Source organism: Populus nigra, chromosome 10 (assembly GCF_951802175.1).
Source record: "Populus nigra chromosome 10, ddPopNigr1.1, whole genome shotgun sequence".
NCBI classification, from domain to species: domain Eukaryota; kingdom Viridiplantae; phylum Streptophyta; class Magnoliopsida; order Malpighiales; family Salicaceae; genus Populus; species Populus nigra.
In genome coordinates this window covers 11,015,068-11,029,241 of record NC_084861.1, presented here as the reverse complement: position 1 = coordinate 11,029,241, position 14,174 = coordinate 11,015,068, and the positions used below count along the sequence as shown (strand labels likewise).

Sequence of the window (14,174 nt, the reverse complement as noted above, 5' to 3'; positions counted from 1 at the left end):
AAATAATTTGAAAAAAAATAAAGTAACATATTTTTTTTAAAATACATCGAAATAATATTTTTATATTTTTTAAATTCTATTTATGATATAAATAAATTAAAACATCTAGATCTAAAAATTTTAAAAATATACTTTTAAAAACAAAAATAATAACAAACAGCTCTCAATCGATTACGCTGCATTCCAAAATATTAATGCTGTTGTATCAAATTAGAAAATTGAATATTGACAATCAATCCACATAACTGGCTTATGGCTAGATCCATTAGAATTTGCCCATTTGATATTAATTTTTCATGATGCACGGACCATTTCCCTTGTCCTAAGGATTTTTTTTCTTTTAAATGCTACCAAAGACGACAGCGTGCATACAAGGTTTTATACACACAACCGCGCGCGCACAGTCTTAAACTTTGAAATGCATGATCTTCATTTCAGATGTGTTTCGCATTGTATTTTGAAAATATTTTTTTAAAAAAAAAATATTATATTTTTTCACTTTAAATTAAGATTTTTAAATATTTTAATGTGTTGATGTCAAAAATAATTTTTTAAAATATTATTTTAATATATTTTAAAATAAAAAATATTTTAAAAAATAACCGTTGCGGCACTGATACACTCTTACAAGGGAAGGAAGCATTTGTTTTGTACAGGACACAAAAAGTTGTCCCGGTATTAAACCTGAAACCACAGAAATATTGCATCTTAAATTTTATCACTGACATCTCAAATTATGATTACATTATGTATTATACAAGAGCTTGAATTTTCAGCACCGGTTATGATAAGCATATGATTTCAGGGACATTAATTAGGCTCTCGCTAAAATGTCCTTACGATAGGAAAAAGAGTTCGGACAATTTTCAGCTGAAGAATAGACCCCACCAGGATCTGCTATATCCACATTGATGCATGAACATGGCACTTGGCCCAAGTTGGTTGCCATCTAGTCCACCAAGGCATGGCCATAAGCATGGAAGCTCGGAGGGAGAACAAGAAAGCAATTGAACCGTTTGGGAACGCGGCTGCGGCCGCGTTCCCAAAAAATTTGAAAATTTTTTGTTTTTTTTTTTTGCTAAAATTTAATATGGTTTGTACGTTTTGGATCGTTTTGATGTACTGATGTCAAAAATGATTTTTAAAAAATGAAAAAACATCGTTGGCATGTATTTTGGCACGAAAAGTTATTTGAAAAGCACCCGCAACCACACTGCCAAACACGCTCTAAACCGAAGGTGAAGACAACTTGGGTGCTGGAACAAGATTCAATTATTTATTTAGTTTATGCAATCAAACATCCTGAAGGAATGTCGTGCACTGCATGTCCAATACCTTGTTATCATATGATGAATTCATGTCAGAACACCGAGATATACATCAGAACTTACGGATGGAATTGCAAGCAGCAGCTTTCTGCACGTGACATCCAAAAACAGACAGTTGAATAAGCATCCTTCGCAGTGCTTGGTTGAACCGGTGTCGTAAATTCACAAAGCTTTCCTCCACATGCTCATCTTTTCCAAGTCTAGAGACTAGGATATCTTGGGATATAACTTACAGGCAACCTTTTTCAGCTCGGTTAATATGCCTACAATGGAACTTAGTTCAAACACAGGATATTCACATATGAAGTGAAAATTACTTATTTTAAGATCACTGTGCACCGTGCAGGTCTTTACGCTTCTACGTTTCCATGTAAACCACCAAAAATAAGATGATCAGTCACTTGTAGTGCCATCGATGTCTCCATTCTACCATGCACAAGCTCCTTCCTGAGCTATCAAATTACTTTAGGGTGGATGTAGAGAATTTGAACCTGTAATCCCACGTAATGTGGAGCTTCAGCAGCGTCCCCGAATTCAGGTCCCAAACCATATTAACACTTGAGGAAAGGAAGAGGAGACCTACCAAGCACGGAAACCGTTCTCCTTTATTTTCATCTTTGCACCTGACCGTACATAATCGAGTAAGACTTGACAACACAAGATTCTCCTCGGAGAAGACAGGAAGATTAAAGAGACCAAGTTTTTAAGGCTACCAAGAGATACGAAAAAAACAAATTTTCATGGATGCCAAGATGTGGGTCAATGTTACATAATTAAACAAGACAATCGACAAAGAGTTCATATATAGTGGTTGCCATAGAAATAAAACAATAACGAGGACAGTGTTTCTACAGAAAACCATGTGGCTTTAAACTGCTGCAATGCAGAGGCCCCACCAACTAAAGGACAGTGTACAAGATATGCCATTCTTGCATCCATTGAACAGCCTGTAAAGTACTTTCACAGCAGCAGATGATGATTATAACAGCAATCAGTTAATCTCTACAAACTGTTAATTATTTTCTTGCCCGGCTAAATGGAAAGGATGCAGCAGGTCAAAACTAAAGATCCTTAGTCAATGAAATTCAATGTCAAAAATTTCATGTCACATAGCAAAACATTTCTGAACCAAATGTTCAGCGCCATAATTCCCATGTTTCTATTCATGATTGCTTACAAAAAGGCTTAAAAATTAAATCAAGAGACTAAATTGGTCAGGAATAAAGATAAAGAACATAAAAACCCAGGATTATGTCAATCCAAGAGCAATGGGGACCAGAATTGAACACTCAATATATAACTCAACGTGGTTTAATACCTTCAAAGTCTTCCACAAAGCAACCTCAGTTGGATACCCGAGAGTTTTAAATGGCTACAGTGGAAATTAGTTATGCAAGGATACTTGCAAAGTTCATGTACGCTCCAGTAAAATAAGTGAAATAGATTTGACAGCACAATTATACCCCATGATCATAACCTTAAATCAATCTTCCCACCTTCAGTAACACTTAACCTGTGTTTAGACTGCAATAAATGGGGACTAGAAGGTGGTCAGCAAGCACCCTAAAATAAGACATTTATAAAGCAGGAAAAAGCCACTGTTCAGAACAAATGTGAGGTCCAAAAATTAGGAATAACACACCATTTGTGCTTCAAGTCTTCCTTGAGAAACTGAGCTGGCCTGAGACATCCCAAATCCACACCAAATACTTCAACGATGTATCCATAACATATTGTTCATGGTCACAAAAGAATTCATGCGGTTGGATTGATACATACTAAACTGGTGTAATATATGTAAGCAAATCCCTGAATCAGACAGTTATAGTGCATTAGCAATCGCAATAAAATGCCATCAATAAAAGAGATAAATATGGATGAGGGTTAACTACAAAAATGCCCTTCACCTATTAGCTCATTAACAATGTTACCATTTACCAATTCACGGAATCAATTTTGCCCTTGATGTTACCAAATGTTTCAATGTCACCCTTTCATCCAGTCCCTCTTAAAATAGTTGATAGAACTGTCAAAATGCTCAACATGCCATGGAGGCGTTTCATTAACGGGAAAAAACTGCCAAAATGCCCAGATTGCAAGTGGGTGATTTTGGGTTTTCTGGCAGATCCATTCCTCGTGAGTTTATGAAACATGCACATGACAGGTCAGTAATATGATGACTTGTTAACTATTTTTTAAAGAAACTAGATGAAAAGGTAACATTGAAAATGTTTGGTAATGTTTTTGGAAAATTTGGTTTCTCAAATTGGGAATGGGCAAAATCAGAAATGAACAATAGGAGAGGGGTACTTTAGTAGTTCATGATAAGGATAATCTTTGAGAATACAGTTAAGGTGCAACAGATTATACCACTTTGAATAAGTTCGGAAGACCACTTCATTTGTACTCGTTGCTGAGATGCTTAAATATCCTTGAAGTGACATTCCGGTATCTCTACTATTGCTTTGTGAATCAAGAGAGTATGCACAGATACAGAAACTCTTTCAAATCAAAAATCAAGCAGGAAAAAAAAAAACTTCTGCATGTGTCTGCGGTACTAATGGGAAATCATCAATCAGTCAAGCTGATAAACTCGTTTAATCCAAAGCAGCATTCTTAGAACTCCTAAGAAGTCTTTTCCACTAAAAAAAATCTGAACTCACCTGAAACCAGAGTTTCCAGAAATGCTGGTAGCAGCCTAGTATAGAGCCAGAAGACGTCAAGGAAACAAAAGTTGAAAAGAAAAACTCGGGGGCTTCAACTGATACTGTATTTCAACATCCATTTCATCCCTCGGAAAAGGGAAGGAGAAAGAAAGCACAAACAACTGTACGCTATATTTTGTGATATAAAACTCAATCTTGATGTCAGAGAGGAGCCCAAGTGGCCCTATACAGAAAATTCTTAAGCAGCTCAACCTGATGACAAACTCATTTTAACCTCATGGAGTTCGCACAAAAAAGGAGCAACTGCAAAAAAAACCATACAACTTAAGGAATTTTTAGAAAGGGCATGCAACCCCAAACAGAGGAAATGCAAATCATTAACTTCTATTCCTAGACAACTCCCATCCCCGAGGCATATAGTCACACACATTTTGATAAGCGACACAGTTGCAGTTGCAGCAGAACTAGGTCTTTTCTCCATGAGGTTAGACGTAGAAGTTGGGTTGTGATTGGTGATGGTGGTTATGGAATTTGTGGTGATAGAGAGGATAACAGAACGCATTCAACAACATTGGTCTGTCGGGGAAGTAGATTAGAAGTCAGGTGTGTCCAGGATTGGGTTGTAGCTTCGGTTATGAAAATGATTAGGGGACATCAAAAGAGCACTGGGAATGAGTTGAATGGAAAGAACAAAAATTCAAAAGGCATCACTAAAAGCACACAAGATACTCAAATTTAACTCCCTGTCATTCGTTGGGGTTTTCTCTTTAGCAATAGGAAAGGGCATTCCAGTATTGCAAGGAGAGATTTGACAAGACTTGAATGTCCAAAAAGTTGTAATGATAATGCTAGAATACGCTTGTAGAACTTAGTTTTTTGCATTCTACTGTTTGCAGAACAGTTACTGTTCTCCAGCAAGTGGAACATGTTAAATTGTGTTTTATTAAATTTTTTAAAAGCTCTACTGTATAGTAGATAGTGCTATTAGGTATTGTGAGAGCGTTCCTAAAAGAAGAAATGGATAGAATCACAAATTAACATGCTAGACAGAAGACTGTCAAAAAACTACAACTACCTAGGAACACTGATGGCTATGGTATAAATTATTGCCAACAGGCCACATACGAATAGCAGGACAATTGTACACTTGAATTTCTTGAATTAGGACAGAATAGCAGGACTTTCTTATTGACTTGACTATTCCTCACGGTTGTTATAGGCTCAAAGCCACTGCTCGAAATCCTCCCAACACTGCCAAATTCCGTTGAGTTTTTAAACATTTCCTTCCAGAACAGAGTTTGAGAAATAAAAGTAGTTCTTGGAGTCTCCCAATCTGAGAGATTTAGGATTCACATCACTGAGATGGAATATCTCTATGATATCAAGTGTCCTTAGAAGCTCTGCGACAGAGCACATGTAAAAGAAAAAGGTTTACACAGCAAGACATCATAAAGTGTTTGGTTTCTGTTAAGGCTTGACTATGTCGCGACATACCAAACCAATGTTAACAACAGGCTTAACGATCAACGTCTTGGCTCCTTAAACTGCATAAACCACACTCACACTTGAAACAGAGACAATTTTTCACATCCCAGCAAAGTTCCATGTACACGGCTAAGCATAACTTCCTGCAATACATGTGGTGTCCCTATTTCTTTTCTTTTCTTTTTAAATGTTTCTCTTTCAATCATTTCCCTTAACAGTTTAATTGCATATGAACTACGCTACACAGAATCAAACTTTATAGACACGAGACAGTTTTTCACGTCCTAAGACACAAATTACAATTCACGATCAGCATGATATCTCAATCAAATCTATAGCAACTTAAAAATTAAATCTCATCTATCACAAACTCAAAACATGCCCACATGTAAAACTATCATGGTATATCACATAATCCAAACATTACCTTATCAAAATACACAGGCAAGCAAGCAAGGGGTCATTACTTTACTTTATCAAAATACACAGGCAAGCAAGCAAGGAGTCATTACTTTACTTTATCAAAATACACGGGCAAGCAAGCAATGGGTCAACTTACTGAGTATGTCCAATCAAGTTACCTCTCCTCCACCATTCTCAGCAGCATTTCAAACAACCTAGCGTTGAATTCCCCTTCATTAACCTTTAACATTCTCGACAGTGGCATCTTCAGTCCATACTCCACCAACATTCTATGCCTAGGCTTAATCTTCCTCTCAAGACTGAACGAAAAGAACCGCGGAAACTTCTTAAATTCCTCTAAATCACCTTTTATTTCTCTCACAAAGTAATCAAGTTTAGGCCCCAAATTCCTGTCCATACTAAGAGTCAAAATCCAAGGTGCCCTCACAGCCATATTTTTAATCTTCCTAAATTCAATCTTACCCGTCAATCTTCTCTCCACGTTATAAACAAGCGACAAAGTAGTTTGATAATTTAACTTTTGTAGACCCACAAAGCCCTAATCTTTTAGAAAAACAAAAGCAGGCCTTAATTGATGAGACAAACTGGAAACTAACAATTTGGGACAGCGATTGATCGGCCTAGAGATATTATGAAATGGGATTTCGACTTCGTTGAATAGGAAATGCAAGACAGGGTAGAGGTGAGGAGGGAAGGGTACGGCCAGTGGAGGCCCATGGAGGAGAGGCAGTTTACGGTGGGGGCCCATTTAAAGAGGTAGCATTTGATTTTGTAATTGGGCTTTTATGTTTCTTGGGTTGTTGTATCCTCTTTCTGGGCTAGAGGTTTTAATACACAGTATTTGTGGAATGGACATTCACAGCAAATTTCAATTCTAGTATTTTCTGTAATCAGCTTGGAAAAAAAAAAAAAAACACAGCCCATCTTTATGAGAAGGTTAATCACACGGTCACGGATCGATTGAACTCAGTATGACTTCCATTTTAAATTTTTTAAAGTTGTGGTGTTATTCTTCAATTGTTTCATTCGTTTTCTGAAAATTATTTTTTAGATTTTTTTAGATTTATTTATTATTGTAAAAGTTGATTAAAAAACACTGTTTAATTAAAAAAAAATTCTTTTATTTTAAACAAAATATGTTTTTAAAAGCTATGAAAAATTTAAAAATATCATGTTATTTGTTGATTATTTTAAATTTAATTAAATTTTATTTTAATTTGTTTATAAATTAACTTTAGTCCTATTTTTTTATTGGTATTTGTTTTATTTTAGATAATTTAAGAAAATATATATTTTTCAATTTCATCATCTTTAATTTTTTTTTTGTTAGACTTGAATTTCATTATTTTAATAAATTTTTTTAAAAATAAAACACTGATATGTTACTCTTTACCTCATTTTTCATAGCGTAGTCAAATATTATAAAATATTTTTTTAACTTTTTTTCATAACATTGTCAAAAAAAAATAATTTACTTTTAAATAAATCATTTTTTTTATAAAGACCACTTTCTAGAAAAAATTAAATTTCAGCAACATACAGGGCCTTATGTTGGAGGGGAGATGCAAATAAATGGTTGAATTATGTCCCTCTCTCTTTATTTTAATGTATATCCTCACCTTTTTCCATGTATTTAATCGATAATGTGGTACATAATATTTTTATATAAAAATATGTAATTGAAAATATATTTAAATAATATATATTTTAATTTTTTATACCAATATATTAAAATTATAAAAAATAAAATAAAAAATTTGAATTTAATATTTTTTTTCAAATAAAAACATTTTAAAAATAAATTGAATCTCAAAAACAAATACACTCTAGAATTAGATTAATAAAGCTGGCCCAATAGTAAAATAATGTACTCCCTTTTTTAAAGTTCACATGCTAAACTCTATCCATTCCACAATTAAAGCACGCCTAGCAAGCAACAAAAGAAACATAGAAGGTAAATAGGACATTAACATTTTTTTTTAAAAAAATACAGTATTAAGATTATTGAAATATATATATATATATATATATATATATATAATTAATTTAATATTTTTTTAGATAAAATATAATTTTAAAAACATTTTAAAAAACGAGTTTAACTGTAAAAACAAATACAAGCTTCCCTAACGATAAAATAATACACCCCCTTTTTAATCATGACAGTTCACATATTTCCAGTAAACATTAATTTCTTATTAATTTAAATTTAAATATATTGACACCTAAGAAATCTATATATTATAATCACAACAATACTTTAGATTATATTTATTTTAAGAATTTTATATGAAAAAACAACACACTTAATATAAAAAAAATGTATAATTTCAATGCATTCAATATCTGTCATTTTGTTCAGAACGCTTTCTTGCCCTGTTTCCGTCTTTGTTGCCTTTTTTGGGCAACACAAATTGACTCTTGGGCTTGATTGTTATTTTAATAGAGCTTGTTTTTAAAATCATTTTTTAATTAAAAATAAATTAAAATATTGATATGAAAATTAAAAAATATTTTTTAATTTTCTTAAAAATACTTTTAATATATATATATATATATATATATATATATATATATATATATATATATATATATAAAGTAAAGAAGAGGTACAGATTGAAACGGATAGAATGAATAGTAGTGGAGTGTTTTTTTTTTGTTTTCCGAGGTGGTGATATGGCGTAGGTTATTGTCAAGTTGTTTTTGGTTGGTTTGAAGCTCTCGGGGGAAACTTACTGACGATCCCGACCCTCAAGCTTCGTTGGGTGACCGATTTTGGCGTTCACCCGGTCATGTCATGCAATCCTATCATATATGCAACCCCTTCTCTCTCTTCTTCTTCTTCCTCTCTCTCTCCCTACTTTTTCATGGTTCCCACATTTAAATATTCTTTTCTATCATCCAAATTCCACTCGTCGTTTGATTTGCTCCTTAAGGCAAGTTTTCTTTCTTTCCTTTTTTGTTGTTTCTTTTTCCCATACAACTCATCTCTTCTTCATCAGAAAGAAAGAGAGAGGGGCAGGCAGATTCGTAGATTTTCCTCTTTCTTTTCATTAAGAGGAAACTGTGCAGTGACTGTTTCATCCTTTTGTTTTGTTTGGCAGTCACGATAGCTAGCTAAATGGCTTAGTTCTTCTTGGCTGGTTTATTTTTTTTCCTTTTTAAATTCCTAGTTTCTTCTTTTCCTACGATCCCATTTCTTTCCCTTTCTCTCTTATGTCAAAACTATTGCTTTCCATATCTGCATTTGTTTTTTGATCAACTTTCATTTGTCAAATCTCTTGGCTGGTCTTTATGTACTTATTGTTTTGATACTTGATTTCGGTGCATTAGGTATTAAAAGGTGTTTAATCATGATAAATTTACAAACTTGCGAGGATATTTTGATGCTAACTGATGAAAATTAATACCTGGTATGAAATACGTGCTTAATGTTGGAAATTAAATGCTGAAATGAAATTAGAGGTCAGTGGAAACTCTGAGAAACGTCGAATATTCTATATAGGCTTTCAAATCAGGGGCATCTTTTGATGGTTACACGGTGATGTTAAACGTGCAGGATGGGTAGGGTAAAGCTAAAGATTAAGAAATTGGAGAATACAAATGGACGTCAAGCGACCTATGCCAAGAGGAAACATGGTATCATGAAGAAGGCTAATGAATTATCTATACTATGTGACATAGACATTATCCTTCTCATGTTTTCACCAACTGGCAAGCCTTCGTTGTGTAAAGGAGCAAGCAGGTACTGTCATTAATGCCACGCTTCCACCTTTTTAGAGAATTAAAGTGAGCGAGTGATCTTTAAGCTTGCCTATGAAATTTCTTGCTTTGCATCTTTTCGGGAATTTCATTGAATAGGTACAGATTCAACTTGATTTTCACATGCATGTGCGATCCTCACTATATTTTTGCATATCAGTTGTGTATCTGGTTGAGGGGCAAAGGAGTATAATAAGGTTCTGTGGCCTCTAGGGATATTCAATAATCATGATCACTTTTGTTTGTCATCATATTTTGGTTCTCACCGACGTAAACAGTTTTGAATAATTTCCTTCCTTTTCCTTCTTTAGTAGCATCGAAGAAGTAATTACAAAATTTGCTCAGTTAACACCACAAGAAAGGGCGAAGAGGTATTGTGAAGTTTTCTTGCTTCGTTTTTTTAGTCCTCTCATGCCTGCATTGAATATTTATCAAATTGGAACTAAATTGTTCTTTTATTTGATTGGAACAGGAAGTTAGAAAGCCTTGAAGTAAGTCCTTGGATCCTTGTTTACGAGACTCCTCTCTCTAATATTAACTCTCATTCTGCTCTTTTTTTCACTTGGTTTTGTTGATGCAGTTGTCATTCTTTTTGGTTATTATTTTCTTTTTCTTTGAGCCTATAGGCACTGAAGAAAACTTTTAAGAAGCTGGACCATGATGTTAATATACCAGAATTTCTTGGTACAAGGTATGCGCTTGTTGGTGTTAGACACATTTCATTTTGCGTAGCTTATAGGCTGACTATGTTCTTTAAACGTTATGTACTAAAGTTCTTGAATCCTGTGCTTTTTGTTTCAGTTCTCAAACAATAGAGGTATGGGTGCAAACTAGTTTATCCATTGTTAAATACGACATCTCAAAACTCTTTCTTGTGTGATGATGGATTGTACCATATCCTACAAAATTGCAATTTTGACCAGGACCTGACTAGCCAATCAAGGCTACTGCAGAATCAACTATCTGATGTGCACAAGAAGCTGAGGTGAACACGTCCAAATCTTTAAATGTAGAGTTCCTTTTCATGATCTTATGAATGCTGTGGGTGGTCACCACCCTGGACTAATCGTAAGTTACTTTGAGTTGCTGCAGCTACTGGACCAATCCAGATAAGATTAGCAGCTTAGAGCATCTAGGGCAATTGGAAAGTTCACTCAGGGAATCACTTAATCGGATTCGATCACATAAGGTATGCCTATTCTTGTGGTGGATTTCATCTGGAGAAAACATATACTCTCTTTCTGGATGTTATTCAACAGCTCCTATGTTTTTGATTTATAATTGTGTCTCATCTTTGGTCAGCTTGGGCAGTATCGATTGAATGTGGGATTAATTAGGATCTGCATGTTAGCCTAGCCTATCTATGAGAAAATCTATGAGCCTACCCAGTGTAATCCCATAACATTCTTTTTTTTTGGATGGATAATGAGGAGGGCAGCGAGAATAAGATGATTTGACATCTTAGTCAATTTTCTAACTAAATTGGATGGTTTTGAAAAGGATCAAATATACAAGCAATGCTACCTCCCAATCTTCAGAGTATTCAAGTGTTCTTTGAGTAGTAGAGTGAAACAAAAGCCAGCGCTGCAAAACTTTGAGTCAATTTAGCGGAAACACTCTATCAGGCCTTGAAAAGAAAGCCTATGAGCTAATTATATCTCTTCATTATCCGTAACAGGTTTTTTTTTACGTTTTAACAGAGTTCCTTTTTTTGCCAGGAACACCTGGGAAAACAGCATCTTATGTCTCTAGAATGCCATAGTCAGGTAACAAATGACTTTGATTTGAAACAATGGTTCCCTGATGGTATTGCTGTGAATATTCACTGGAAGTTGTTACCTAACTAATCTTGCTTGCAGTTTCAGAATGCGATGCATGTACCTTTTAGAATGGGTGTGGAGCAGCAGCTCCCACCTATTTCATGGATTCCTAACACCGACAGTCAACATATTATGTTACCAGAGGACCCAAATCTGCTTCCCCATAGGTGAGTGAACCAATTAAAGGAAACTTCTAATCCCATCGCTAAAATTATTTTCCAACTGGAAGATCATGTCTGAGCTTGCTCTGCCCATGTGTATACATAAACACATGGAAAGAGAGTCGGGGATTGAGGCATAGTGTAGGATCCATAGAAGTATTTTATATTCTGCAGGATAGGACACAAATATACGCAGAAAAGGTTACAAATTAACAATGTACCTATGCATAGAGGAGTTTAGAATACCCCTCCTGATGATGTGCTCTTAACTAATTGATTGAATATCTTTTTTAAGGGATGCGGAGTGCTCTGCAACCACCTCTTTTGGGAGTTATTCTGGCTACTTTGGTGCGGGGAAAAATTCGGAGCTATCAAGTTCTGGTCAAGAAAGTGGTATGAATGGTATTCTTGATGAGTTTAATGGAACTGCATCACTGAGGCTACAGATGGCTGGGCAGTACCCTTACCTGCCTGGGTCATACAATCTAAATTTGTTGAACGATACAAAATTCCAACCTGCAGCAGAGATGAAAACACAAAAAAGCCCTGAGGATTTTCATGTTAATGGAAGTTTTGAAGCTCCTAAACCTGGGTATGACTCCACCCCTTGTGGTTGGGCTTCTACCCCAGGATCGTGCGCTGTTACTATGTTTGAGGACCATTTGTATTCTCAGGTAAGTTTTTTCCTCGTTTATGGTTTAAATAAGCAGGTAAGTATTTTTTTTTTCCCCTTATATTTCACATGGGTCATCTATGAACTGATCTGAACCTTTTGATTGAGTTAGCGATTGCTGGAATTAGTAAAAATATATGTGGAGATATGGATATACGTAACCATCCTCCATTATGGTGTTTACTAAGTAAAAAATCATCTAAAAGCTTGTAATATGATGCCCATTGGAATAATAAACGGTCACTTAAAGTTCATCTATAAGATGCAATTAAATATATAAGAGCTAGAGTATTATCTCTTTCAATGCTTCCATTCAATCTAAAGTATCACCCATAGGCGATAGTTTGAGCATATTACTAGATGACCAATGTGACCTTCAACTAGGCTTTACCAAAATAAGAGGCGGAAATTCTTCGAAGTATTTACCTATTTGAGTGATGTTTAGCCTGTTTGCTGGGTTAATTTAGGATTTGAAGCCATTTTATATTCTGTAGCTATTTTTTTATTATGGTGTGTTAGGGATCCAGGTGTTGAATTTCTGTTCTTGAGGTGTGTTTTGACTGCGGTAGCTCATTTCAGTACTATTATTTTACTTTAAAGTTCTCTATTTTCCAGGAGAATGCCACATCAACATTACAGAAGCCTTGAATTGAGATTTAATTTTATTTGATTCAGATAGTATTATTTACATTCATTATGGTGGAGATGTTTATTTCAGTAATAAGAGAGTGGATTTTGGAATTCAATTATTTCGGGAATATTTTTATTGTTGTTGCATGTTGCTCCAGTAAGAGATACCTTGGTTAAAATTAAGTTGCACCTTTGGAATGCACTTCAAATAGATTAAGTTCTCTATTAGTGTAAAAAAGTACTGAATCTATATTGGTGTTGCCACCCGGCTATGGTCAAAATATTAGTTGCTTCAGATCAGGTCAAATAGATTAAGTTAGTGTGTATGTATTGCTAGATTTATCTTGCCCTACACCTCAGTTAGAAACGCAGACGGCGGACTCTCTAGGTAGAAGGTGGTAGAAGTGGGAATCTATTGAAAAACATGCAACATGCAAGTTATGATTCCTCGCACATCCCTATTCCTTAAGAGTGCTCGGTCTTCAAGTTGTTGTTCCTATTGCAAATTTTGATGCTCTTATTCTTGGATTTCTGTTGTGAGTAATAAGAACCACTGATTTAGTCTTTTGATAATGGTCAGATCTCATTTTAGAGCAAAGATTGATGAGTATAAGTTCCTCTTTGAATCAGCTATATTAAATTGCTTATCGTCAGGTCATAAATTGTTATCATCCAGCTTATTGTAAATTGAAACCGATTTATTTTTTGCAGCAACCACACTGAGATTGAGGGATGCAACTCTTCAGTCAGTGATAAGTTGCTGGAGAGCTTGGTCACATTTTTGTGAAATTACCTGTCCTCTAAATGACGATATTGAATTTGCTATAGGTTCGTGGCTTTTCAACAGCGAGAAGAAGCCAGTGAAAACATAATATCTATACAGCTTGATATCAGCATAGGAATTCCCTTATGCTGGTAACTTGTTAGAAAGAATGGTGCTTGATTCTATCAAATGAGGCATTGTTTCCAATCTTATGCATACAAGTTGTAGGATTTACTTAAATTTAAGCTTTCCCTGTCTAAACTCTGGCGAGACGAGGTCACAAAGGGCAGGCGGGCTGCCGCCCGCATCCTGCCTTGGTGTGTCCTGGAGATGTATATTGAAACCATATAGCAATGTATATTAAAACCATATAACAACCATGTAATTTAAAACAACTTCTGTGAATGGAGTTATGTAAGCAGTTTGATACCGATTTTCCGCACTGATTTTCCTCCTATGTATT

At 34.8% G+C, this 14,174-nt stretch overlaps 2 protein-coding genes across 15 annotated transcripts; one reads left to right on the top strand and one right to left on the bottom strand.

The window, feature by feature from the left end:
- Positions 1-1,254: 1,254 nt before the first annotated feature.
- On the bottom strand, positions 1,255-6,579 carry LOC133705831 (transcription termination factor MTEF1, chloroplastic-like). Of its 14 annotated transcripts, none has more exons than XR_009844349.1 (4): positions 3,699-6,573; positions 2,647-3,137; positions 1,668-1,951; positions 1,255-1,591 (listed from the first exon to the last, which is right to left on the bottom strand). XR_009844349.1 is itself a non-coding variant. In XM_062131216.1 (3 exons), the coding sequence occupies exons 1-3, from the start codon at positions 6,333-6,335 to the stop codon at positions 1,784-1,786; spliced, it is 351 nt and encodes a 116-aa protein (XP_061987200.1). In that variant the 5' UTR covers positions 6,336-6,573; the 3' UTR covers positions 1,255-1,783. The 14 variants fall into 14 exon arrangements, 2 of the variants coding, with proteins under 2 accessions (XP_061987200.1, XP_061987199.1); XR_009844348.1 differs by having other exon boundaries at positions 1,255-1,951; positions 3,699-3,791; positions 3,992-6,573; XR_009844344.1 differs by having other exon boundaries at positions 1,255-1,819; positions 1,912-1,951; positions 3,699-6,572.
- A 1,983-nt stretch (positions 6,580-8,562) lies between these two features.
- LOC133705095 (agamous-like MADS-box protein AGL30) lies at positions 8,563-14,140 on the top strand. Its single transcript, XM_062130188.1, has 12 exons — positions 8,563-9,367; positions 9,462-9,647; positions 9,976-10,035; positions 10,137-10,155; positions 10,291-10,355; positions 10,466-10,481; positions 10,588-10,649; positions 10,757-10,853; positions 11,383-11,430; positions 11,524-11,651; positions 11,941-12,319; positions 13,660-14,140. The coding sequence occupies exons 2-12, from the start codon at positions 9,463-9,465 to the stop codon at positions 13,669-13,671; spliced, it is 1,071 nt and encodes a 356-aa protein (XP_061986172.1). The 5' UTR covers positions 8,563-9,367; position 9,462; the 3' UTR covers positions 13,672-14,140.
- The last annotated feature ends 34 nt before the right edge of the window (positions 14,141-14,174 follow it).

Bases quoted from the DNA above. Each gene is read 5' to 3' on its own strand.
- LOC133705831 (XM_062131215.1), bottom strand. From the start codon at position 6,335: ATGGCTGTGAGGGCACCTTGGATTTTGACTCTTAGTATGGACAGGAAT. The intron at 1,952-6,060 runs GTAACTTGATTG...ATGTACGGTCAG, and splicing joins CTGAGAATGGTGGAGGAGAG to GTGCAAAGATGAAAATAAAG.
- LOC133705095 (XM_062130188.1), top strand. From the start codon at position 9,463: ATGGGTAGGGTAAAGCTAAAGATTAAGAAATTGGAGAATACAAATGGA. The intron at 9,648-9,975 runs GTACTGTCATTA...TTCCTTCTTTAG, and splicing joins TTGTGTAAAGGAGCAAGCAG to TAGCATCGAAGAAGTAATTA. The intron at 10,854-11,382 runs GTATGCCTATTC...TTTTTTTGCCAG, and splicing joins ATCGGATTCGATCACATAAG to GAACACCTGGGAAAACAGCA.